General features: G+C 46.4%; 1 protein-coding gene across 1 annotated transcript in view; it reads right to left on the bottom strand.

The window, feature by feature from the left end:
- CPXM2 (carboxypeptidase X, M14 family member 2) overlaps positions 1 to 25,499 on the bottom strand; it is a 177,757-nt gene that overhangs the window by 105,973 nt on the left and 46,285 nt on the right. Inside the window, exons 4-5 of the mRNA XM_068255048.1 lie at positions 23,490 to 23,599; positions 12,109 to 12,248 (exon numbers count right to left, since the gene is read on the bottom strand). Coding sequence (XP_068111149.1) covers positions 12,109 to 12,248; positions 23,490 to 23,599 — 250 coding nt within the window. The remainder of the gene's footprint in view (positions 1 to 12,108; positions 12,249 to 23,489; positions 23,600 to 25,499) is intronic.

The raw sequence follows: 25,499 nt of genomic DNA, 5'->3' as shown, positions 1-25,499 counted from the left end.
CCCCTGCCCAGTGTCTTCCTACCCCCCTTCTAGATTGTAAGCCTTTGGCAGGGCTCCTCTTGTGAATATCTTAAAGCGGTATAAAACTCTGACATAATATTCAATAAAAACCTGTTTTCCTACTTTTTATATGCCGTACGGTTATCATATTTGCATTTATGCATAAGTTTTATTATGCATTTAGAAATTACAAGTTCCCAAAAGTACAGTTTTTTTGCTTTGAGAGCTGACTTTGCATTTTATGCATAACTGGTTTTATTCATCTTGTATTGAAGGCAGAAATGCTTTGAGTGTCTGTCTGTGTCCAGGAGCTTCTGCACAGTCAGAGAATGTGTCACATTTCTCACTTGATACAATTAAGTAAACACAAGATAACATTATCTGCACTTGGGATGCGTCCAGCTTTCTCTGCACTGAACTTTCTTTCAAGCTCTGTGTTTAACTAATTGAATGCTGTTCTAGTGAAAAAAAAATGGTGGTAGTATATAATATGCTGTGAATAATTTTTTAGAGCACAGAAGAAATGCTGGGTTTCATTCCGCTTTAAGACTATGGGTGGTAGAAGACACTGCAGGCTGACTACTCTCAGGGGGAGTTACCATCTGGATAAATTAGATTCTTGTTTTCTACACTTTCCACTTGGAAGTCCTCCACTTTTCACTTTCCCTCTTGTGTCAACATAAGCGTATAATTTTCTGCCTGAGTTCAGGGCCGGCTCTACCATAGAGGCAGGGCCGGATTTGTACTTTTTACCGCCCTAGGCCAACTATACCGTCTGTATGGTTGTTATCTCTGTGTGCCCCAATGAGAATTCTCCTTATTTTCCATGATTGGTTTCACAGACAATAGCTATTTTAGTAATACGCATATAGATTATAAGTTATTTTTCCTTAAGAACTTTTAAGTTATATTTGCCATCTCATTAATGATGGATCCATTTATTGTGTCACCATGTGAGTTAGGCTGATGTGTACAGTACCGTCAGGATAGAGCTTACATGTCTTGCAGGGATGACAAGTACAGTACAGAGAGTTCAAATGTTAAAGCTGTCCTTGTAGATAGGGATGGCTGCATAGAACAGCTTTACTGCCCTTCACTGAGCCGCCCCTAAATTTCTAGTGCCCTAGGCCATGGCCTATGTGGCCTTGCCAGAAATCCGTCCCTGCATAGAGGTAAAGGGGACAGTTGCCCCGGAGCTTATAGGGGCCCCTGAGCTGTCTCCCCCCCCCCCCCCCCCCCCCACCTTAACTTTTGCTTCTCAGGGCTCGGGGGAGGGAGGGATTCAACTGCAACAAAGGGCACCTTATGCCATTTATTTGGTCAGGGGTGTCTGTCTGGGGGGGAGGAGGTCTGGGAGTTCCCGTATTCTCTTCCCCTCCTGTGGTCACTCCAGAGAAGTGTAAAATGAAACATGTACAAATCAGTGCAACTTCCAGCAACCTTGATGACAATGGGAGGCGAAACCAGTCGAGTTAAAAGCGGACATACCAGATTTTACAAACATTGTGACAAATAGTGTGGAATGTGCTAATTTCTATCAGGTCCTAAATAGTTTATTAAATTGAGTACATCATTCTTGAAGTCAATGTGGACCAATTTTACCTAATAAAAAAAGTTGTTGGCTATTGCCAATCATTTGCCCCCACTTCCTTTTACACTTCTCTGGAGAGACCACATGAGGTATAGAGGATATGGGCAATAGATCCTTGCTGTGGCCAAACAAATGTCTTGGCTACTAAGTTATATAGTAGTTCTGAAATGATAAGGCCAATTCATGAAGGTCCTACCTCCCAACTTACAGGACAAGGAGGATCTACTGCAAACGTCTTGGTGCCAGATACCATTGGATATATTTTGAGATCTTCAAGAGTCCATGCCTACAAAGGTCAGACCTGTTTTGTTGTTGGTTTTATGTTTCGGCTCATCAGAACATGGAACAACGCGAGGCAAGTCCATAGATCTGGCTATGCAGAACTGCTCTGGAGTGTGCTAATTTCTGTTGGGTCCTAAATGGTTTAGGACCCTGAATGTGAGTACATAATTATTGCAGTCCATGTGGACCAATTTTACCTAATAAAAAAGTTGTCGGATATTACCAATATGTCCCCGTTTCATTTTACAATTCTCTGGAGTGACCACAGGAGGTATAGAGGATTCGGAAAATCTGGGCAATATATAGTTGCAGTGGCCAAGAGCATATCAGTGGTACTAACTAAGTTTTATATTTCTGTAAGTAAGTCCAATCCATGAAAGTCCTACCTTATGCTGGATACACACGTTGAGATTTCCCGTTCGATTCCCGGGATCGAACGGATCGAATCGATTATTTCCAACATGCTCGATTCGGATTTCGATCGTTTCTGCCGTCGATTTGCATGTTAAGTATGCCACATCGACGGCAGAAACAATCGGAATCGAGCATGTTGGAAATAATCGATTCGATCCGTTCGATCCCGGGAATCGAACGGGAAATCTCAACGTGTGTATCCAGCATTACAGGACTTAGAGGATCTCCTGCAAACGTCTTGGTGCCAAATATCATTGGACATCTTCTGAGGTCTTCAAGAGTCCATATAGGTTAGACCTGTTTTGTTAGCACCTACACCTTAATAGGTAAGTGGTTTTATGTTTCGGCTTATCAGAACATGGAACAACCGGAATTGGCCCTTCAGAACCACAATATGCAGAACTGTTCTTTTTAGAGGAACAAAACAGGAGTTTTGTGAGATTTGCAGCTCAGGGAGGATTAGAAAACAGCGATGAAGATAAAACTGCAGCTTATCCTCGGCAACAGCATCCTAACTACTCCCCGCTCCTCGAGTTGAAGCCATGGAGAAGCAGAGAAGTGTGATGTAGCAGAGAAACGCGAAGAGCTGTGAAAGGAATGACAAGGTGTGAAGTTACAGAGGAGACAGGATTAGGGCTGCATTTTGTTCCTAATAGGGACTGTATGCTAATCTGTGCTCAATTCTTTCCTCCATCTACGCTCTCAAAATGTTATGTTTGGAAAAATTCAAAAGGAAAAGAGACCACTGAGAGGGACATAAAGAGAAGAGAAACAGAACGAGTCGGAAAGCTGCAGACAGCCTTAATCCGTTACAGCACAACTCCACAAACCACTTTTAAAGAGGACCTGTGGTGAAAATAACAAATACAATTGCTATTTTTTTTTTTACAATATTAATTTACAGATTATTTAGTCAGTTTTTGCCCATTGTAAAATCTTTCCTCACTCTGATTTACATTCTGAAATTATCACTGGTGGTGACATCTTTAGTTCAGCCAGGTGATCTGTACAGAATGTTCGTTATTGTGAGTTCTATGCACACAGGGAGATGGTTCTTGGTTGGCAAGTGGAAAAAGATGTTTTTTTTCCCCCACAATTCAATGAGATTTACAGACAGCAAACTGTCAAGACCATGGTCATGACATCACACTGTGGGAGGTGTTTCGCCACAATGGCCTCAATTCACTAAGATTATCTCCTGTCTTTAATAACGTTTCTAGAGTTATCACCACCATGGTGATGAGGCATGTAGTATTCAGGAAACATTTTACCTCAGGCAAACCTAAAGTTAACTCTTCTGTCTTTAAGCTAACTCTTCAATCCTTAAAATAACTCCAGAATTCTAACGTTAAAGACAGGCTGTAAATTAACTGTGTGTGAAAATAATTACAGAGGAGGTAACTTAACTACAGAGGAGATAACTTAAGGAATGAAGAGATAAGATAACTCTCATTGGCCTCAATTCACTAAGATCATGCTAGAGATAATAAAGCAAGAGAAAACTTACCTCCACATAAGAGAGAGTTATCTTATCTCTTCATTCCTTAAGTTACCTCTCCTGTAGTTAATTTACCTCCTCTGTAGTTATTGTACCTCCTCTGTAGTTAATTTACCTCCTCTGTAGTTATTTTCACATGCAGTTAATGAACAGCCTGTCTTTAACTCTGGAGTTATTTTAAGGATTGAAGAGTTAACTTAAAGACAGAAGAGTTAACTTTAGGTTTGCCTGAGGTAAATTGTTTCCTGAATATGACATGCCTTATCACCATGGTAACAATTCTAGAAGAGTTATTAAAGACAGGGGATAAGCTTAGTGAATTGAGGCCACTGTGTGGTGGTAAGCTTTCTCTTGCCTTATTATCTCCAGCATGATCTTAGTGAATTGAGGCCAATATCAGCCATATACAGACATCCCCGATGATCTATTCGAGAAAAGGTAAAGATTTCTCATGGGAAAGGGGATATGAGCTACTGATTGGGATGAAGTTCAATCCTGGTTTAAAGTTCCTCTTTAAAGCGGTATCGTCACCATAAAAATCAAATTTCAACAGCAACTGGTCTGAGTGTATTAAGTGATAAAGATGCTAAGCCTGCTTTCAAAACCTTTTCTGCAGTTATGATTTGGAGTTATCACATAATTAAGGAAACACTGGCCCTTTAGTAGTCGTGCCAAAGAATTGCATGCTGGGGGTTCTTTTTATCTATAATCTATTCCTCCTCTTCCCTTTATTTCCCTGCCAGCTTCTTATCTGAAACCTAATCCCCTACTCACTTGTGTTTACAAGCAAGGGTGAGGCGACTCAGCGATTAGAGGAGACAAGAAAAAAAGTAAAGGGCAGAAATTACATCACTGTGGGCAAAAGACATGGCCCCCACCAGGAACAGAATTCTCGTAATTTACTATATAACATTCACTGAAATCAAAACGTGGACAGTATAATACATGTGTTATGTAAGTAGATCAAGTATTTATCTACTTATATATGTGTTTTTTTCCCTGGCATAGTATGGCTGATCCTACTGCTTTAAATAAGGGTTTATTTTAGAGGAATAACAGCCTTTCAGAAATCAAGTCAAGGATCAACAAAGTTTTCCTATATAAAGGATAACATGGATTTAGTTTTGTGCCCCTTCTTCTCTTTCTGTGGGAGAATCCAGAGTTTCTGATAAGCCACCTTAGCAGAATGAACTGAGTTTCTGCCCCTGAGTCAGGTCGCGTTGTCGCTTGATCCGCGCAGTGCCTGCTTTGGGCGCTGCCATGGACCGTAATGTTAAGGGGGAAATTCACTACTAACACTGTAATTAAAGTGATGACAATAGCTGGACCCCGAATCACGCCACCAAAGGGGTAAATTAGGAAATCAGTAATGCAATATTTTTATTTTCTTCTACATTATTTAGTGCATGGACTACCATCTCTTGGCTTCCCCATCACCCAAATGAACACTGTTGGGAACATACATACTCACCCCACCTACAGAGTGAACTGAATGAGCTCTGCTCTGTGTAAGTGCCCGCCCACAGAAAGGAGAAGCTGATTTATCAGGACAGGGGCCAGAAAAACTGGAGCAAAATGGGAGAAGCTACTTATAGCAGCTTATGGACTTCCTGAGACCAGACCCCTGCAATCTGTTATGAATGCATCTGCCAGGCTCATTTACTTGTTCAACCGCTTCTCTTCAGCTGCCCTTCTTCGCAAGTCACCTGCACTGGCTCCCTGCCTCCCTCAGAATTAAAACTGCTCTGCTTGGCATACAAATCCATCCACCATACCTCCTGTTCATACATCTCTAATCTCATTCAGAGATACTCCCCAACCCGCTCCTCCAACACTTTATCAATGCCCACCCCTCACTTTACTTGTTCACTCGCAAAGCTCCAGGACTTCTCCAGAGCAGCCCCTACTCCATGAACGCCCTCCCTCCCTTAACCTCAGACCCCCCCCTTCAATCTATTATGACCTTCCTGTCCCATTAAAATAGGAATATGCCGCTACAGTCTATAGAAATTCCAGAAAAAGCATTTCTCTGGTGCTGAGGACAACTGACTTACTGGTAACAACTAAATAGCTTGGATAGCTCATGGGATCCTCATCTACCATACATCTTTCTGTAATAACTGAAGTGTATTATGGGGCTCAGTACATATAAAGCACATGGCAACAACTAAAAAGTATATGGGGAAAACAGAACTATGACCTCACTGCAGGAAGAGGTCACGAACGCAGTTATTGGGCAATGTTGGAGGAGATCGCAGTTCGCTCTTAAGTATGGAATGGAATCCAGGTTACACAATCTCCTATGAGCCCCCTTGGCTGGCGACATCAATGCTGATGGGATCGGTGCAGTTGCCACGGTTTATTGGCTGGGACTTCCTCCGAAATTGATGCCCACCTCAATCTGGAAGACCCATTTTCTCTGAAGCTTCCTGTTGTCACAGTGGAATGCCAGAAGAGCCCAATGGGGTCCTCCAAACATCTGCTGTAGGCCCCACCGGACTTCCAGAATACTTTATTGAACAGTTGATGGGTCCAACAGAGACTGATGAGCCCAGAGGGCTATGAAACTTCCTCTCGTCAGGTCTGCTTCCAACCACTACCCTACCGTGTTATGATCTGGATACAGAAAACCGAGCCTGATTGCCTGATAAGTGTTTATTACACTTTGTACATCCCCTTACCTTGTGTAATGTGTGTAGCCATGGCTTTCCTGTGGTTTCACAAGGACTGAGCTACCAAGGAACACATTAAAGGATACCCGAACTGACATGTGACATGATGAGATAGACATGTGTATGTACAGTGCCTAGCACACAAATAACTATGCTGTGTTCCTTTTTTTCTTTCTCTGCCTGAAAGAGTTAAATATCAGGTATGTAAGTGACTGACTTAGTCCTGACTCAGACAGGAAGTGACTACAGTGTGACCTCACTGATAAGAAATTCCCCTTTTTACCTCTTTCTTGCTCTCAGAAGCCATTTTCTGCTAGGAAAGTGTTTTATAGTTTGAATTTCTTATCAGTAAGGGTCACACTGTAGTCACTTCCTGTCTGAGTCAGCCACTTAAATACTTGATATTTAACTCTTTCAGGCGGAGAAAGAAAAAAAGGAACACAGCATAGTTATTTGTGTGCTAGGCACTGTACATACAAATGTCTTTCTCTTCATGTCACATGTCAGTTCGGGTATCCTTTAAGGGCCCATTCACACTTGTGCGCTTAACAAGCGATTTCAGCATCGCTGAAAATTACTAGCGTTTTGAAAAACACTTGTACAATGAAAAGTATATGGAAGTGTTCTCATCTAAGTGATTTGCTGAAACGCAAACACGTTGCCTGCATTTTCTGAGCTATTCTGAGCGATTAGCCTTTCAATGTTAAGTATAGGAGCGCTGGTAAATCGTTCTGAAAGCGCTGGCCTGTTCACAATCAGAGTTTTTCCAGCGATTTTCCAGCAATTTTACCCATCAAACCTTGCAGTTCACCTCTTTTTCCTGTGCAGATGTCATTTCCCGTTTATGGAAGACAGACACACCTTATTGAACTAGAATTTGCAAAACGCGAATTGCTGAAAAAACGCTTTCTGTACAGTGTAAAATCGCTGGAAAATCTCTTGGAAACAGAGTTTGCAATTGCGTATATCGATTTCTAGTGTGAATGGGCCCAGTGCTGGATAAAAGGAAAACTGCAGTGAGAAAAAGTTGGAGATTTCCACAATTGGTCTCCTATAAAATAGGAGATTTTTTTTTTTAATAATAGTTAGTTTTCTGGCTGAGGAACTTTTTGCATTTGCCTATGTTTTGTTTTTGGGTTTTTCTCCAAGGTAAAAAAAAAGTTGATATTTTTCTTTTTTTCCGCATATCACGTGCATTTTTTTATCCTATCGTATTTTGTGACAAAACAAAGAATCACAAATAAAAATGAAAAATCTTTCATGGAAATCACGAAAAAAAATGCAATCGCGAATCAACATAAAAGCGATATGGCAGGGACAATTAAGCACAGTCTGCTATAGATGGGGATTCAAGAAAGCGTGGTAACCAACAGAAACCATTAAAAATCTGCTGTTACTGGTCTAAGTACTGTAAACCGGAGAGACTGCCAGGGCAGGATTTTTGTAAAGGCCAAAAAGGCCCGAGTCTTGAGCGGCTGCAGCCCAAATGGGCACCTGAACATAAAAGAGGAGTTGCTACATAGGAAGAAGGAGGCTGAAAATAGGGAGCAATACATGAAAAGGGGAAACTGATGCCCAAGGGAGCTGTTCATGCAGAGAATGGCTACAGTCAGGGCCAGGCCGAGGCAGAGATGAGAGAGGCTCCAGCCTCAGGGCGCAGTGTAGGAGGGGCGCACAACTCACTCAGCTATCATTCCCCTATTGTGTTTGAGCAGAGAGAAATAAGAAAAGGGGATACATGGCAGTGACTGCAAGCCAGATAACTAGAGATTGAGGTGTTGGGGGGGTTGGGGTGCCTCTTAGTGTAATAGCAATCAGTGTGTGACGGCCGAAGTGGGAGGGGTGGAGGGGCACACTTTGGTGTCTCAGCCTTGGGTGCTGGAGGACCTTGTCCCAACTCTGGCTACGTTTCATGGATGATACACATGGAAGAGGGGGCTGCACAAGGAATGGGAGGGGCGCTGCTGTTCATGAAATGGGAGACACAGCATACTTGGCCCGGGGGCACAAAAAGTATAAATCCGGCCTTGGAGGTTGCTATGGGTTACGGCAGTTTGCCAGCGCTGTGCAGGCACTCAGTGAATTCCCCCGCAGGACACCTCAAAGCGAAGGAACCGTTTTTTATCCAAGGCCTGGGAACTGACGCAAGGCCGTAAATCACAGGAGCGCGCATTTCACAAGAAAGCGGTAAATCTCCAGCCTATAAAAGTCACAGAGCGAGTGGAAAAGTCATTGGGGCGTTTAACAATCAGTGCAGGCCTGGAAACTTTGTACCTCTACTAGCGGGGTCCTGTTTCACAACCACTCCTGAAGGGCTGTAAAGATCCACTTCTACTTCCCCAGGAATCAACCATCCTGTTTTTATCATTCCAACAATCCGTAGCAGATCACTGGCTGGAAATTATTAGGAAGCCTGCTGGGCAACAACCAATCAGGAGTTAGCTTTCAAAGGAACACAAGGTTTTTGGTTGCTCAGGGCAACAGGTTAAACTTGTTTCACTGCTATGCTCCATTTCTGCTCAGCCAGTTGTAACTTGGCAACAGTCTGTTGTTATGTTCAACTAATTAATAGATCATTACAAAAGGCTTTCTGCTGAAAGATGTAAAAGTACAATTAAAGAAAACCTAAACTGAAAATGAACAGTCAAAAAAAACATATACACGTCATACTTACCTCCTGTGTAGTCTACTCATAAATCTCTTTCTACTCTCCTGCGTCCTGTCTGTCCACTGTGATCAATGGAATCCTCTGTCCTCCATTTTGAAAATGGCCATTACCCCATAACAGCTTACTGGTCATACTTACACTGTTGAACTATAATATCGCCCCCCTTGGGCCATAGGGAAACATGGAAATTACCTAGCACATCAGTTGTCCTTTCAGTTATAACTGACAGCAACTGGTATATGATTGACAACAACTGCTATATTTTAGTATGTTCAATATACAAGCAAATAGATAGCAGAGCGAGTGCACACCAATGCCTCTATATAGACCACTTTAGGTCTATTGAGAATGGTAAAGGAGCAAAAAGGCTCATTGAGCACATTAGAAATCAGCATGGGGGTAACCCCGAATGTTTAAGGTTTTTTGGGATAGACAAGTTTGTACAGAATAGGAGAGGGGGGATGAATGGGGATGAGAAGCTGTTACAGTTGGAGAGTAGGTGGATTATTAGATTAGGGACAGAGGGCCCATCAGGCTTCAATGATCGGATTGATATGGGGATGTTTCTATGATAGATTGTTTTGAACACTATGATCGTAAGGTATATTGTGGTGTCAATGTGTCACCCCATGAGCCGATGTGAGTGTTACATATAATCTAACGTAATGATATAGTGGGACCTATGATGTGGATATTGGGACCATGGCTTGGTTGCTTTTGCTCCCAATCATTTGGTCTCAAGATCGGAGGTCTGTCTGTATATAATTGAAAGATGGCATGTTTATTAAGGCGTTTATATAGTGTGTTCATTAAAATATTTATTAGACTGATGATAAAGAGTATATACGGCAGGAGTTCCTTCCGAGGCCGTCCTCATTGAAGTCTCATCAACTGATGTTATGCATAGCTCATATTTACGAATATTTTTTGAATATTTTTTGACTGTTTTTCTGTTTCATACAGTTTTTATGATGTTTTGTGTGCTTGTAGGTATGTCTCATTCTTGTGGAACCGAGGGCTATGAATCCCACTTAGATCACATGCTAGGTCCTTCTGGACTTAGTTCTAAATTGTTGTTGTTTGTGGGCTGCTGAGATCATGCCACTAGATGGCGGATCCGTATCTCACAAATTCTAAAATTATGTAGTTGGGATGCAGTTAGTAAATTGTCCACAAGATGGCAGCAACTCGTCCTCAGGCCCTGATGCGTCCACGCGTCTGGTTGACGCGTACGTAATGACGTCAAGAGTGACGTGAGGAGTGAAGTATGGGCGGCCGCATTAAGCGACGAGCGGCGCGGAATGTATGACGCGTCCGGATGCGCCTCTCTATGGTGCGCATTGGCGTGAGTTGAGCGCACGGCGCGCTCCATTTAGAGGAAGTGACTTATGTTCCCTGAAATATAATGGTTTATCGGAGGTCACATGGATATCACTCATTCAACACAGGTGTGCTGGGGAGGTGAGTTGCTGTGATTGGCTTGTGATTTATTGGGAGGGAGTGGCCTTCGGTATATAAGAGTAAAGATGGACTTAGAGGGTTAGATGGTCTCGAGAAAGCCCTCATAGAGGGGCGAAACGATCGGCGACCTGCCTCCGCACCAATTGTACCACCTCCTGTCTGTTAACTATTGCTGTTTTTTGTCTTTTACCTCTGATGTTTTATTGGAAGAAATATATTAAAGGTTGAATTTTTACTGAAGTGAAATATGGCGAGTAGCTCCTGGATATTACTCCTTCTCTCTTCAATGCTATAGCTATATTTTAGTTCTGACAAAATCTTGTCAGAACTGGAAAGGATAATTGTTAGAAAAAAAATGTTGAGCTTCTGAGAGGAACCGACAGTGAGGTAAGTGATATTCATCTGCAGGTACATTGTGTGTTTATTTTAAATAATTTTACTCAGTTCAGGATTCCTTTAAAGAGAACCCAAGGTGGGTGATGCGGTTTGAGTCCTACGGGAGAAAAGCGCTTTACAAATGTTATTTGTTGTTGTTGTTTGAAAAATTCAATTAGGACACAGAGGCAAGTGCTGTATACAAAGAGCAGCATCTGTGTCCTTACACACTGTCTCCAGGCCCCCCCCCCCCCCCCCCCCCGGGCTTTGCTGTTCCCCATAAAAGAAAACCGCCAGGCTAGCAACACGCAGATTGTCGCTAGCTGGCTCCTTACCTGAAGGCTGTCAGTCACCACCGTTCCCCCGCCTCCTCTATAGCCTCCTCTAAGCCGATTGGAGGAAGCTTACGGAGGCGGGGAGGAAAGGGACGCAGGCAGGGAGCCGCGCGATAGAGGAGGTGAGGGGAGCGGTGGTGACTGACAGCCTTCAGGTAAACAGCCAGCTAGCGAGTAGCGACAATCTGCGTGTCACTAGCCTGGCGTTTTTTTTATGGGGGGGCAGTAGAGCCCGGGGGGAGCCTGGAGACAGTGTGTAAGTGTAAGGACACAGAGGCTGCTCTTTGTATACAGCAGCACTTGCCTCTGTGTCCTAATAGGATTTTTCAAACCCACCTCGGGATCTCTTTAAGTTTGCCCCAAAATAGAATATATGTTATGTGACAAAACAGCCGGCTCTGCATGTATATGGCAGCAGCAGCAGCAGGGCAGGTAATGGTGCCTGGCAACAGCAGCTCATCAGCGCAGCACATAATCCGCAGGCTCCAGCTAAAGCCAATGGATCTTGGCAGCAAGTCCCAGAAGTGTAGCTATTACGCCATATATAGATTCACCAGCAGTGTGTCTGCAGTACAGCCCAGGGCAGGATGGTAACCAGTAGCAATGTATATTTATAGAGGAATGCGACAGGATAAAAATGGTTACCATACCAGCTTGAAAACCGCATAATTAAGGAATAAATAAAATGAAATAATTAGCACGGTAGCTATAGAAACTGGTGTCTGAGAGTTAAGAGGATTAGTTAAGAGTTTCATAAACTCCGTTCACTTAGAAAAGTTTAGGAACCACGGCGCAGGGAATGGCGTACTCACAGCCACAGCGAGTTCCGGCCTTGGGTGATGATCCCAGTGAATTTTGTCAGTCTCCGAGCGTCCACCTCGAGCCACTGCTGCAGGTCGTTTCTGCCGGCGCACCAAGCGCCATCGTACATGTCGTTCTCGTTCACCCCCGCCTGTGCAAAGTGAAGACAAGAGACTTTAGTACTGTACATACATCTGGCACACTACACTATGTACACCCCTCAGGCTAAAGGCTCGTACATACAGTAGCAATAAAAAGTACTGTATTTTTCAGACCATAAGACGCACCTAGGTTTAGACGACAAAAACCTGGGAAAAAAATATAAACCTGCTGCGTCCATGGTCCAGGAGTATCTTATGGAGGTTTGTTCCCATTCACAGCAGTGAACCTTCTGTTTCCATCTTTTGTGTTCAGAAGATAGGATTGTTGATCAAGTGGGAACTGCATCCTCCAGGCAGATTCTCATGCAAGCAGGTAATCTTTGAAAATAGAAGCACTCACCATAGCACCTATTGCGAGTGGGTACTGGCAAACAGCTTGCTTGCATGAGAAGCTGCCTGGAGGATGCAGTTGCCACTTGATGAACCATCTTTTCTTTTAAGCAGCACAAAAGGGGAAACAGAAAGTTTATTGCTATTACATTTGTCCCACTATGTGCAACCCGGGGACCAAGGCTTTCCATGTTACAGTCAGCTCCCTGTGTGGTCTAACCTGTGATGAGAAGTACAGCTGGGAACAGCCGATAACTTGGCTCCTATGTGCTGTGTGAGGCTGGATCATTCTGCGGACTGTCACAGGCGGGCATTAGCTTGATCAGTGACGGCATCAGACTTGGGTACACAAGCTTTGAAGGCTCAGAGTGAAGATGCAATGCTGGAACAGCGTGAAGCAATGCTGGATCACGTGCACGGTGTTTGCACTCAGCCACGGATTGCCGACAACTTCCTGTCTTCAAGCCGGGTCCTCACCCGACCTCACGTGCACATGCCCGCCCGGCTCCCGCCTCCTGTCCCAGGGAGGATGCAAATTAATGCCAATCACCGCATCAGATCCCACGCGCAGGCGGCCCGGGAACACTAATTAAGGACCCGGCTTGAAGACAGGAAGTTGTCCGCTATCTGCGGCTGAGTGCTTCATGTTGATCCAGCATCGCTTCTTCACTCTGAGCCTTCAAAGCTTGTGTACCCAAGTCTGATGCTGCCGCTGATCAAGCTAATGCCCGCCGCTGACAGTCCGCAGAATGATCCAGCCTCACACAGCACATCGGAGCAAAGTTATCGGCTGTTCCCAGCTGTACTTCTCATCATAGGTTAGACCACACAGGGAGCTGACTGTAAAGCCGGAAAGCCTTGGTCCCCGGGCTGCAGAAACCAGCAGTTGCCGCGGTGAAAAGGGGGAGGAAAGACAGTACCGAAGGACCATAACTGACTTTTCCCCCCACTTTTGGGGGAGAAAAAGTGCGTCTTATGGTCCGAAAAATACGGTATGTGAACCCTTTGGAATTATACGGATTTCTGTACAAATTGGTCATAAAATGTTATCTGATCTTCATCTAAGTCACAACAATAGACAACCACAGTCTGCTTAAAGTAAACATCCAACCAAAAAATAAATTCAAACTCCACTTACCTGGGGCTTCCTCCAGCCCCTGGCAGCCGTCCTGTGCCCTCACCGCAGCTCCGGTGGCTCCCGGTGTCCTTGGCTGCCAGGGGCTGGAGGAAGCCCCAGGTAAGTGTATTCTCATAATTGGATTCACCTGTATATGTAGGTCAGGGGTCATTGCGCTTACCAAGCCAATTTGAGTTCCAATAATTGGCTCTAAAGGGTTTGGAATCAATAAAATGACAAAAGTGCCCAAATTAACCACATAAGGACCAGGGGATTGTTGTTTGATCTGTGCTGCGTGGGCTCTCCAGCCCGCAGCACAGATCGTGGTTTAGGCAGGGCGATCAGACTTCCCCCCTTTTTTCCCCACTAGGATGATGTCCTGCTGGGGGGGGGGGGTGATCGCCGCCGCTCTGTGTGGCTGAGCAGGGGGGGCTCCTCAAAGCCCCCCTCCGCAGCGATTTTTCTCCCTCTCCCTCCCTTCCTCTTGCGCTGGTTGTGGGCGGCACAGGACCGAGATCTGTCCTATACCGCCTCTAATAGGCTTTAGCCTATCAGACGGCGGCGATCCTCGGCCAATCAGAGGCCGGGGATCGCCAATCTCCTTTACGGCGCTGCTGCACAGTAGCGCCGTATGGATGTAAACACAGGGGATTTCTTCCCCGCGTGTTTACATTTAGCCTGCGAGCCGCGATCGGAGGCTCGCAGGCTGTTCACGGAGAAACCTTCCGTGAACTGACATGGAACGGCCGCTCGACGTTTCCATGGAAACACCACTTCGACCTGCCTATCGGCGTTAGGCAGTCGTTAAGTGGTTAATGCACCTGCCTAATCCTATTTAAAAAATTATTGCGCACTTTCTGTAAAACCAATAAACTTCATTTCACTTCTCAAATATCACTGTGTGTCTCCTATCCTATATAATAATAGGCAAGTGTCCCTGCATCTGTCCGTGTGTCAGTGCTTTTTAGCACTGCGCATATGCAGGAACAAGACGCAGAGACACTGCTGAAAGCCGGCAGAGGACGAGGCCAGAAGGGGCGGTCGTGTGTGGGCGGCGGATTAGTGACAGACCTAGCCCGTTTTTAAATTGGCTAAAGTCACTAGTATGATATATTTAACTGACATTTTTTGTAGTAACAACAAACGATTTATACAGGAAAATCATGACGATTAACAAGGTTGCCCAAATTTTCACACCCCACTGTAAATAGAGGTAGGTAGAAATTCCGTCCACATGACAAAGTGGGGTTCACTTTAATCTGCATACAGGGCAAAGGTATAGTTTGGTGCCGGCCACAGACACGTCAGTGTGATACAGTTTTGATGATCTTCACAGTTCACACTATGCAACTCATGGTACAATTTTTTTTTGGCAATCAGACCAAAATGTGTATGTACGGGCAGATTGACCAAGAGACAACTCTATCTCTGATCCAATCTGTGACACCCCACAAGCAGTTATAAAGGATAAAGCTACATTTATGGCAACAATACTGTTAATAATTTTCATCCAGAGAGATCATTCTAGGAATTTTCTGAGATCCTTTTGAATATGATTATTGTACAGACACATTACTTGGCCAACTGCTTGGTTCTATGAGAGATGAGGGGGAGAATGAGAAACAGAGGCCCTGCTGGTGGACCTACAATAGTAGAGAAATAGAGGATGGTCATTTGTGATCCAGCGTTATGGGAAACAAACGACCAGCGTTATGGGAAACAAACGACCAGCGTTATGGGAAACAAATGACCAGCATTGCTTTCGTTTTTTTTTGCCAGTTATTTTCGCCCTTGTCAAGGCCAGATTTATATTTTTAGCACCCCTAACCCAACTTTCTTGTTGATATCCTTCCATGTGCAGCAGTATCCCCCATTCCATGTGCAGCCCCCTCATCCATATATAATGTCCATGAACAGCAGCCCCTCCCATTCCATGTGCAGCCCCCTCATCCATATATTATGTCCATGAACAGCAGCCCCTCCCATTCCATGTGCAGCCCCCTCATCCATATACAGTGGCTTGCAAAAGTATTCAGCCCCCTTGAAGTTTTCCACATTTTGTCACATTACTGCCACAAACATGCATCAATTTTATTGGAATTTCACGTGAAAGACCAACACAAAGTGGTGTACATGTGAGAAGAGGATCGAAAATCATACATCCTGCCAAACATTTTTTACAAATCAATAACTGCAAAGTGGGGTGTGCTTAATTATTCGGCCCCCTGAGTCAATACTTTGTAGAACCACCTTTTGCTGCAATTACAGCTGCCAGTCTTTTAGGGTATGTCTCTACCAGCTTTGCACATCTAGAGACTGAAATCCTTGCCCATTCTTCTTTGCAAAACAGCTCCAGCTCAGTCAGATTAGATGGACAGCTTTTGTAAATAGCAGTTTTCAGATCTTGCCACAGATTCTCGATTGGATTTAGATCTGGACTTTGACTGGGCCATTCTAACACATGGATATGTTTTGTTTTAAATCATTCCATTGTTGCCCTGGCTTTATCTGTAGGGTCGTTGTCCTGCTGGAAGATGAACCTCCGCCCCAGTCTCAAGTCTTTTGCAGACTCCAAGAGGTTTTCTTCCAAGATTGCCCTATATTTGGCTCCATCCATCTTCCCATCAACTTTGAACAGCTTCCCTGTCCCTGCTGAAGCGAAGCAACCCCAGAGCATGATGCTGCCACCACCATATTTGACAGTGGGGATGGTGTGTTCTGAGTAGTGTTGGGCGAACACCTAGATGTTCGGGTTCGCGAACGTTCGCCGAACATCGCCGCGATGTTCGGGTGTTCGCGCCGAACTCCGAACATAATGGAAGTCAATGGGGACCCGAACTTTCGTGCTTTGTAAAGCTTCCTTACATGCTACATACCCCAAATTAGCAGGGTATGTGCACCTTGGGAGTAGGTACAAGAGGAAAAAAGATATTTGAAAAAGAGCTTATAGTTTTTGAGAAAATTGATTGTAAAGTTTCAAAGGAAAAACTGTCTTTTAAATGTGGAAAATGTCATGTTTCTTTGCACAGGTAACATGCTTTTTGTCGCCATGCAGTCATAAATGTAATACAGAGAAGAGGTTCCAGGAAAAGGTACCGGTAACGCTAACCCACCAGCAGCAGCAGCACACGTGATGGAACAGGAGCAGGCGCAGGAGGAGAAGGCCATGCTTTTTGAGACACAACAACCCAGGCCTTGCATGAGGACAAGAAGCGTGCGGATAGCATGCTTTTTACCGCCATGCAGTCATAAATGTAATAAAGATAAGAGGTTCAATAAACAGGGACCGGGCGTCAACGCTAACCCAGCAGCAGCAGACGTGATGGAACAGGAGGAGGCGCAGGAGGAGAAGGCCACGCTTTCAGGTGCAACTCAGGCCTTGCATGAGGACAAAAAAATGTGTGCGCAAAGCAATGCAATGAGTAGTTTTCAGGACACAATGGGCTATTCGGAGGAGCTATTCCCACCCCCACAATCTTCTACCTGTGAAAGGTCAATGGAACAGCCACAAATGTTGTGCCCGGATTCACAACCTTTTTCTGTGGAAAATGCACCTCGCACTGAAATGCAAGGCGAGGCCGAGGATGAACATGACAACAACTCAACATGACGCAAAATGGGGGCGGAACAGAAAGCTGCTTTCAATGTTTTGAAGGCCTTAATTGCCTCCGGTGGCCAGTTAGATGCATCATTCATCACACCCAAATCCCAGAGCAATGTGTGCAGGAATTTGAATCGCAGGAGGTGTACCGAGATCATCTGGACAAGTGACCAAGTGACCAAGTGACAAGTGACAAAGTGAAAAGTGACAAAGTGACCAGTGACAAAGTGACAAAATGACAAAGTGACAAAATGACAAAGTGACAAGTGACAAAGTGACAAGTGAAAAAGTGACAAAGTGACAAAGTGACAAAGTGACAAGTGACAAAGTGACAAGTGACAAAGGGACAAAGTGACAAAGTGACTAGTGACAAAGTGACAACTGAGAGGTTGTTCTGGGGAGCTCTACTGCACTCAGTCGCATATGAGGAGGAGAGGTCTCGTCGGGACTGCTGATCCTCCTCAGCTTGCTCAAAGCCTTGAGGGTTCCTGAAGATCCTCTGCTTGGAGTTCGCCGGGGTTCAGCTTGGTGTCGGGGTCTGCGGCGTCCTCCTCACTCCAACGTGGCAGATCTTCTGTTGAAGGAAAAAAAAAAAAAACATTGTTAAAAGTCCAGTACCGCTTCTGAAGGACTCGCCAAGAGATGCAGGAGCGCTTCAATCTAGCGCACCATCGCTCGCTGGGTGATGTCCCTCCCTACGCGCTGGAATTCTACGCTGCACATGCTAGCACGCTTTTGCGCAGTGCCGAGGCGCATTCCAGCAGCTAGCTACCAAGCTTCTGTGGATCTGATTGGGCCACCATGTTGGATCTCTGCCAAGTCCTCCAAAATTTTGAGCAATCCACGTTGCGTGACTGAGCAGTGACAACTCTACAGTCAGCATTACAATACCACGGCTGTGTTTACTGAAGAAATCAATGTTGAAGATGGAAAACCGCTGGCATGATGCAAGTGGGGAATGCTGAAGATGAAAACGATCAGCGTGATGATACCAACATCAGGCAACCTGCCTCAGGAAACGCTGGTCCCAGCTATGACAAAGAACAGGACGAGGAACAGCTGGAGTTGGAGCAGGAATTGGATGCCCCCACTGCCGAGGGACAGAGCGGTGCACGTTGGACTTCCACAATTTAGCGGGAATGGACAGCAGAAGAGGAAGAAAGTGATGCTGGTGATGAATATGGTGCATCACAACAATCACAACGCTCACAAGAACATGAATACAGAGGAGTCTGGCAGGACTCTCTGGCACACATGGCTCAATTCATGCTAGACTGCATTGAACGCGGCCCGCGCATTATTCACTATTCATTATTATTCATTATTCTGGAATCTGGATAACACCAATTACTGGGTTTATACCCAGTTTATACAAACACAATGTTAAAAAACTGATTGAAGAAAGTGTCAGACAGGTCAAAAATGGAACAATTCCAGCAGGCCCTTGAGGATGGAGACTTTAGAGAGGAGATTGACATCCTCCTCCTTCTCTAGCCAGTTGTACGCCGACAGACTGACTTCAGCAAACCCAGGAGGACCAGGAGGGCAGCAAAGAACACAAGCTGCTGCTAGTGCCGAAAAGGGAATGGTATTGGCAGTGTCCTTGGAGTGGGAACATTTTCTGACACCCATGCAGCAGCCCACAGAACAGTAATCGGGCAGTTCCACGTCCTCCAACACCAATCGCCTGGAGAAGATGGTCAAGGTCCAGGACTACATGTCAGATGGCGTAGCTGTGTTGAACAATTCATCTGCAGACAGACGGTGAGTGTGACAGGCAGCACAGAAGGACCATGGCAACTCACTCATAGTACCACAGTTTGATAGTGCTGCCCAAAAAATTATATGGATCCGTGGACCCGGGCACTGCGGGCAGTACTGGGAAGTGGGAACGCAGATTTTAGTACCTAAACACACGATACAACATGTTTTCCGGGGTCGGACTCTGAGGCACATACAGATGGTCCCGATCATCATCCTCATCATACAACTCTTCTCCTGAGTCTGACCCACCCACCACCTCTGCCACCCCAACATCCCCAGACACAGACCCCTTATCGTCCTCAACATTAACTTGGGATGCTGGCCTGAGCCAGACCTCCTCCTCCACATCAGGCCCCATCATCTCCTGAATGGCAGCCCTCATTAATCGCTCTGGTGACGGACCGATGGACACAACGTTCTCCTCCGGGGAGGGCTGCTGCTGACCACTGGCTGCTGGGGTGGATGTTATAGCTTGCGTGGGGCGTTGGCTGTTGCTGTTGTTGGGAGTGCTGCTCACAGCGGAGGTCTCTGAGGAACTCATGGTGAGCTCATATAGTGGTTGGCGGTGAGTGGAGTATTACTGATCCCAGCAATATACACACTGACTGGCAGAGTACGCAATGCTATATAGTCTGGTTGAGCGGTGTACACAGAGTGGCAGTACACACAATGCTATATAGTCTGGCTGAGCGGTGTACACAGAGTGGCAGTAAACAATGCTATATAGTCTGGCTGAGAGGTGTACACAGAGTGGCAGTAAACAATGCTATATAGTCTGGCTGAGCGTTGTACACAGAGTGGCAGTAAACAATGCTATATAGTCTGGCTGAGCGGTGTACACAGAGTGGCAGTACACACAATGCTATATAGTCTGGCTGAGCGGTGTACACAGAGTGGCAGTAAACAATGCTATATAGTCTGGCTGAGCGTTGTACACAGAGTGGCAGTAAACAATGCTATATAGTGTGGCTGAACGTTGTACACAGAGTGGCAGTAAACAATGCTGTATAGTCTGGCTGAGCGGTGTACACAGAGTGGCAGTACACACAATGCTATATAGTCTGGCTGAGCGGTGTACACAGAGTGGCAGTAAACACAATGCTATATATAGCGTGGCTGAGCGAGGTACACAGTGGCAGTACACACAATGCTATATAGTCTGGCTGAGCGGTGTACACAGAGTGGCAGTAAACACAATGCTATATATAGCGTGGCTGAGCGAGGTACACAGTGGCAGTACACACAATGCTATATAGTCTGGCTGAGCGGTGTACACAGAGTGGCAGTAAACACAATGCTATATATAGCGTGGCTGAGCGAGGTACACAGTGGCAGTACACACAATGCTATATAGTCTGGCTGAGCCGTGTACACAGAGTGGCAGTAAACACAATGCTATATATAGTGTGGCTGAGCAAGGTACACAGTGGCAGTAACCAATGCTATATATAGTGTGGCTGAGCAAGCGGTGTACTACTGTTCCCAGCAGCGACACACAATGACTGGGGGAACCCTGGCTAGCGTGGCTGGAGAGCGAACTACCCTGCCTGCCTACCCAAAGCTAAACCCACAGAGAAATGGCGGAGATATGACGTGGTTCGGGTATTTATTTACCCGAACCACGTGACCGTTCGGCCAATCAGAGCGCGTTCGGGTCCGAACCACGTGACCCGTTCGGCCAATCACAGCGCTAGCTGAACGTTCGTGGAACGTTCGGCCATGCGCTCTTAGTTCGGCCATGTGACCGAACGGTTTGGCCGAGCACCATCAGGTGTTCGGCCGAACTCGAACATCACCCGAACAGGGTGATGTTCTGCAGAACCTGAACAGTGGCGAACACTGTTCGCCCAACACTAGTTCTGAGTGATGTGTAGTGTTAGTTTTCTGCCACACATAGCGTTTTGCATTTTGGCCAAAAAGTTCCATTCTGGTCTCATCTGACCAGAGCACCTTCTTCCACATGGTTGCTGTGCCCCCCACATGGCTTGTGGCAAACTGCAAACGGGACTTCTTATGCTTTTCTGTTAACAATGGCTTTCTTCTTGTCACTCTTCCATAAGAGCCAACTTTGTGCAGTGCATGACTAATAGTTGTCCTATGGACAGAGTCTCCCACCTGAGCTGTAGATCTCTGCAGCTCGTACAGAGTCACCATAGGCCTCTTGACTGCATTTCTGATCAGCGCTCTCCTTGTTCGGCCTGTGAGTTTAGGTACACGGCCTTGTCTTGGTAGGTTTACAGTTGTGCCATACTCCTTCCATTTCTGAATGATCGCTTGAACAGTGCTCCGTGGGATGTTCAAGGCTTTGGAAATCTTTTTGTAGCCTAAGCCTGCTTTAAATTTCTCAATAACTTTATCCCTGACCTGTCTGTTGTGTTCGTTGGACTTCATGGTGTTGTTGCTCTCAATATTCTCTTAGACAACCCCTGAGGCCATCACAGAGCAGCTGTATTTGTACTGACATTAGATTACACACAGGTGCACTCTGTTTAGTCATAAGCACCCATCACGCAATGTCTATGGGCAACTTCCTGCACTCAGACCAAAGGGGGCTGAATAATTACGCACACCCCACTTTGCAGTTATTGATTTGTAAAAAATGTTTGGAATCATGTATGATTTTCGTTCCACTTCTCACGTGTACACCACTTTGTATTGGTCTTTCATGTGGAATTCCAATAAAATTGATTCGTGTTTGTGGCAGTAATGTGACAAAATGTGGATAACTTCAAGGGAGCCGAATACTTTTGCAAGTCACTGTATAACGTCCATGAACAGCAGCCCCTCCCATTTCATGCGCAGCCCCCTCTTCCATGTGTATCATCCATGTACAGCAGCCCCTCCCATTCCATGTGGAGCCCGCTCATCCATATATAATGTCCATGAACAGCAGCCCCTCCCATTCCATGTGTAGCCCCCTCATCCATATATTATGTCCATGAACAGCAGCTCCTCCCATTCCATGTGCAGCCCCCCTCATCTATATATAATGTCCATGAACAGCAGCCCCTCCCATTTCATGTGCAGCCCCCTCTTCCATGTGTAATATCCATGTACAGCAGCCCCTCCCATTCCATGTGGAGCCCGCTCATCCATACATAATGTCCATGAACAGCAGCCCCTCCCATTCCATGTGGCCTTCCCTCTAACCGTACTGACCCACTTAAATTGGTAATGAATGCGGCAGCCAGACTGATGCATTCTTCTCACCGCAGCGCCTCTACAACTCTGCTCTGTAAAGCATTACACTGGCTCCCCATCAGCTTTAGGATCAATTTCAAAATCCTGTGCTTGGCCTACAAATCAGTGCACAAGACCTGCCCGACCTACATCTCTGATCTGGTCCACAGGCACATACCAGCCCGCCCCCTCCGATCCTCCAATGACCTGCGCCTAGTCGCACCACGCATAACTCAGTCACACGCACGATTGCAGGACTTCACCAGGGCTGCCCCTACTCTCTGGAACTCTCTTCCACCAGCCGTCAGACTCGCCCCCACCTTTAATACCTTCAAACAAGCTCTCAAGACTCACCTCTTCACGCTCGCATACCCCCCTACACCAGCATCATAATATGTTCTGTTAGACCCCCTCTCAAAAGACGCACCTATTGTCTCCACCCAACCCTTTAGATTGTAAGCCTCTGGCAGGGCCCTCCTCCCTAATGTATCCAGCTTGATTATGCAATCTTACTCACAACCACCCTTCTTGTATACTCGAACAGTCTCTATCTTGACCTATGACACTATATTGTTATCAAATCATTTGCATGATCTTGTTTTGTTGTGAGTTTCTGTATGTTCTACCTGTATGTTAACCCATTTATCTATTGTGCAGCGCTGCGTAATATGTTGGCGCTTTATAAATACAATAAATAATAATAATAATAATGTGCAGCCCCCTCTTCCATGTGTAATATCCATGTACAGCAGCCTCCTCCCATTCCATGTGGAGCCCGCTCATCCATATATAATGTCCATGAACAGCAGCCCCTCCCATTCCATGTGCATCCCCCTCATCCATATATAATGCCCATGAACAGCAGCCCCTCCCATTCCATGTGCAGCCCCCTCATCCATATACTATGTCCATGAACAGCAGCCCCTCCCATTCCATGTGCAGCCCCCTCATCCATATATAATGTCCATGAACAGCAGCTCCTCTCCTTCTTGTACAGCTCTTTCAGGCAGTAGCACCCCTCTTCCATGCGTTGTTCCCCATTTGCAGCCTCTTCCCCCATATGAAGCAACCCCTATTCCCCCGTAGGCTGCAGCCAAGGCCTGGGCCTTCATGGCCCTCCCAGAAATCCGCCCCTGGTCATTGTGTTTGCTGAGCCCTCCCTGTCAGGCCGGTTTCTGGCAGTACAAAAAACAGAGGTACATCCCACCAAAAACCTAACCAAAAGGCGTTCTTATTTACCTGGATATTGAGACGCCCCCTATGGGCTCCGAGACCGTAACGTTTCACCGTGGAGGCATGGAGCTGGAAATCAGTCACCCTCAGGGTCTCCAGTCCAAGAGGAGGACAACCTGTGGGGAGATAAAGAGATACAGCCAATCACAGGCGGGCTTGCCACAGGCACAGATCATTTCCTTTCTTCCCTGCCACAAGGTTCACAGTTTATCGGCTGTTCAGTCTGCAGTCACTTTTAATCAATGGGAGAACTGATCACTGTGATTGGATCATTCCATCAGTAGACTTTGCCTGTAACAACATAAAATGCTATGTTATTGTTGTTATATGCTGCTACCTTTAGAGGGCAGAGTTCCTTTAAGACTGCAGAGGATTCTGGGAGAGAGGGGTGGAGCGAGCAGAGGCTTCTGGGAGAAGTGGCTGCTGGTGTCTTTACCATCTCAGAGAGTTCTGGTGTTACCTGGAATTTAGTTCCAGGCCTAAATCCATCAGACTGGCTCATATTTTGATTTGAGAAGCAAGGATCCTGTGACACAGATTTGTGCAGACTGAGCTGGTGGAGGAATACAGCTGTCAGATCAGAATTGGGAGAACCTGTGAGGTTGGTGGAGCCTGGATTGTACAAGCCGTGTGGACTTCAGAAGGATCATTTTAGCTGGATTATATAGATTGTGATTCTAAGTCCCTCTCCTCAGAACTTCTGGCCTGTGAGTTCTGCTCCTGCTTAGTGACCGCTATCAGGGACTGGCTCTGCACCTCATGCTGGCCTGCGAGTTCTGCCCCTGCTGAGTGACTGTTATCAGGGACTGGCCCTGCACCTCATGCTGGCCTGCGAGTTCTGCCCCTGCTGAGTGACTTATCAGGGACTGGCCCTGCACCTCATGCTGGCCTGCGAGTTCTGCCCCTGCTGAGTGACTTATCAGGGACTGGCCCTGCACCTCATGCTGGCCTGCGAGTTCTGCCCCTGCTGAGTGACTTATCAGGGACTGGCCCTGCACCTCATGCTGGCCTGCGAGTTTTGCCCCTGCTGAGTGACTTATCAGGGACTGGCCCTGCACCTCATGCTGGCCTGCGAGTTCTGCCCCTGCTGAGTGATTGTTATCAGGGACTGGCCCTGCACCTCATGCTGGTCTGCGAGTTCTGCCCCTGCTGAGTGACTTATCAGGGACTGGCCCTGCACCTCATGCTGGCCTGCGAGTTTTGCCCCTGCTGAGTGACTTATCAGGGACTGGCCCTGCACCTCATGCTGGCCTGCGAGTTCTGCCCCTGCTGAGTGACTGTTATCAGGGAATGGCCCTGCACCTCATGCTGCCTGTGAATTCTGCACCTGCTGAGTGACTGTTATCAGGGACTGGCCCTGCACCTCATGCTGGCCTGCGAGTTCTGCCCCTGCTGAGTGACCGCTATCAGGGACTTGCCCTGCTTCTCATGCTGCCTGCGAGTTCTGCACCTGCTGAGTGACCGCTATCAGGGACTGGCCCTGCTTCTCATGCTGCCTGCGAGTTCTGCACCTGCTGAGTGACTGTTATCAGGGACTGGCCCTGCACCTCATGCTGCCTGTGAATTCTGCACCTGCTGAGTGACTGTTATCAGGGACTGGCCCTGCACCTCATGCTGGCCTGCGAGTTCTGCCCCTGCTGAGTGACCGCTATCAAGGACTAGTCCTGCACCTCATGCTGGCCTGCGAGTTCTGCCCCTGCTGAGTGACTGTTATCAGGGACTGGCCCTGCTTCTCATGCTGCCTGCGAGTTCTGCACCTGCTGAGTGACTGTTATCAGGGACTGGCCCTGCACCTCATGCTGGCCTGCGAGTTCTGCCCCTGCTGAGTGACTGTTATCAGGGACTGGCCCTGCACCTCATGGTAGGAATAATCTTTGTAGTGATAGGGGCATTAACCTGGCTGAGGCCTCGTTCACAACTATGCAGCGCAGATGAGCGTGTGATCATAACACAACATGTACGATGTCACGCCATCTGCGCCGCTACCCGCGGCACTGCTGATCCCATCCATTGACA

This window comes from Hyperolius riggenbachi, chromosome 10, assembly GCF_040937935.1.
Source record: "Hyperolius riggenbachi isolate aHypRig1 chromosome 10, aHypRig1.pri, whole genome shotgun sequence".
Lineage (NCBI taxonomy): Eukaryota > Metazoa > Chordata > Amphibia > Anura > Hyperoliidae > Hyperolius > Hyperolius riggenbachi.
Note: the sequence above shows the minus strand (reverse complement) of the source record. Positions and strands in the feature narration are given on the sequence as shown.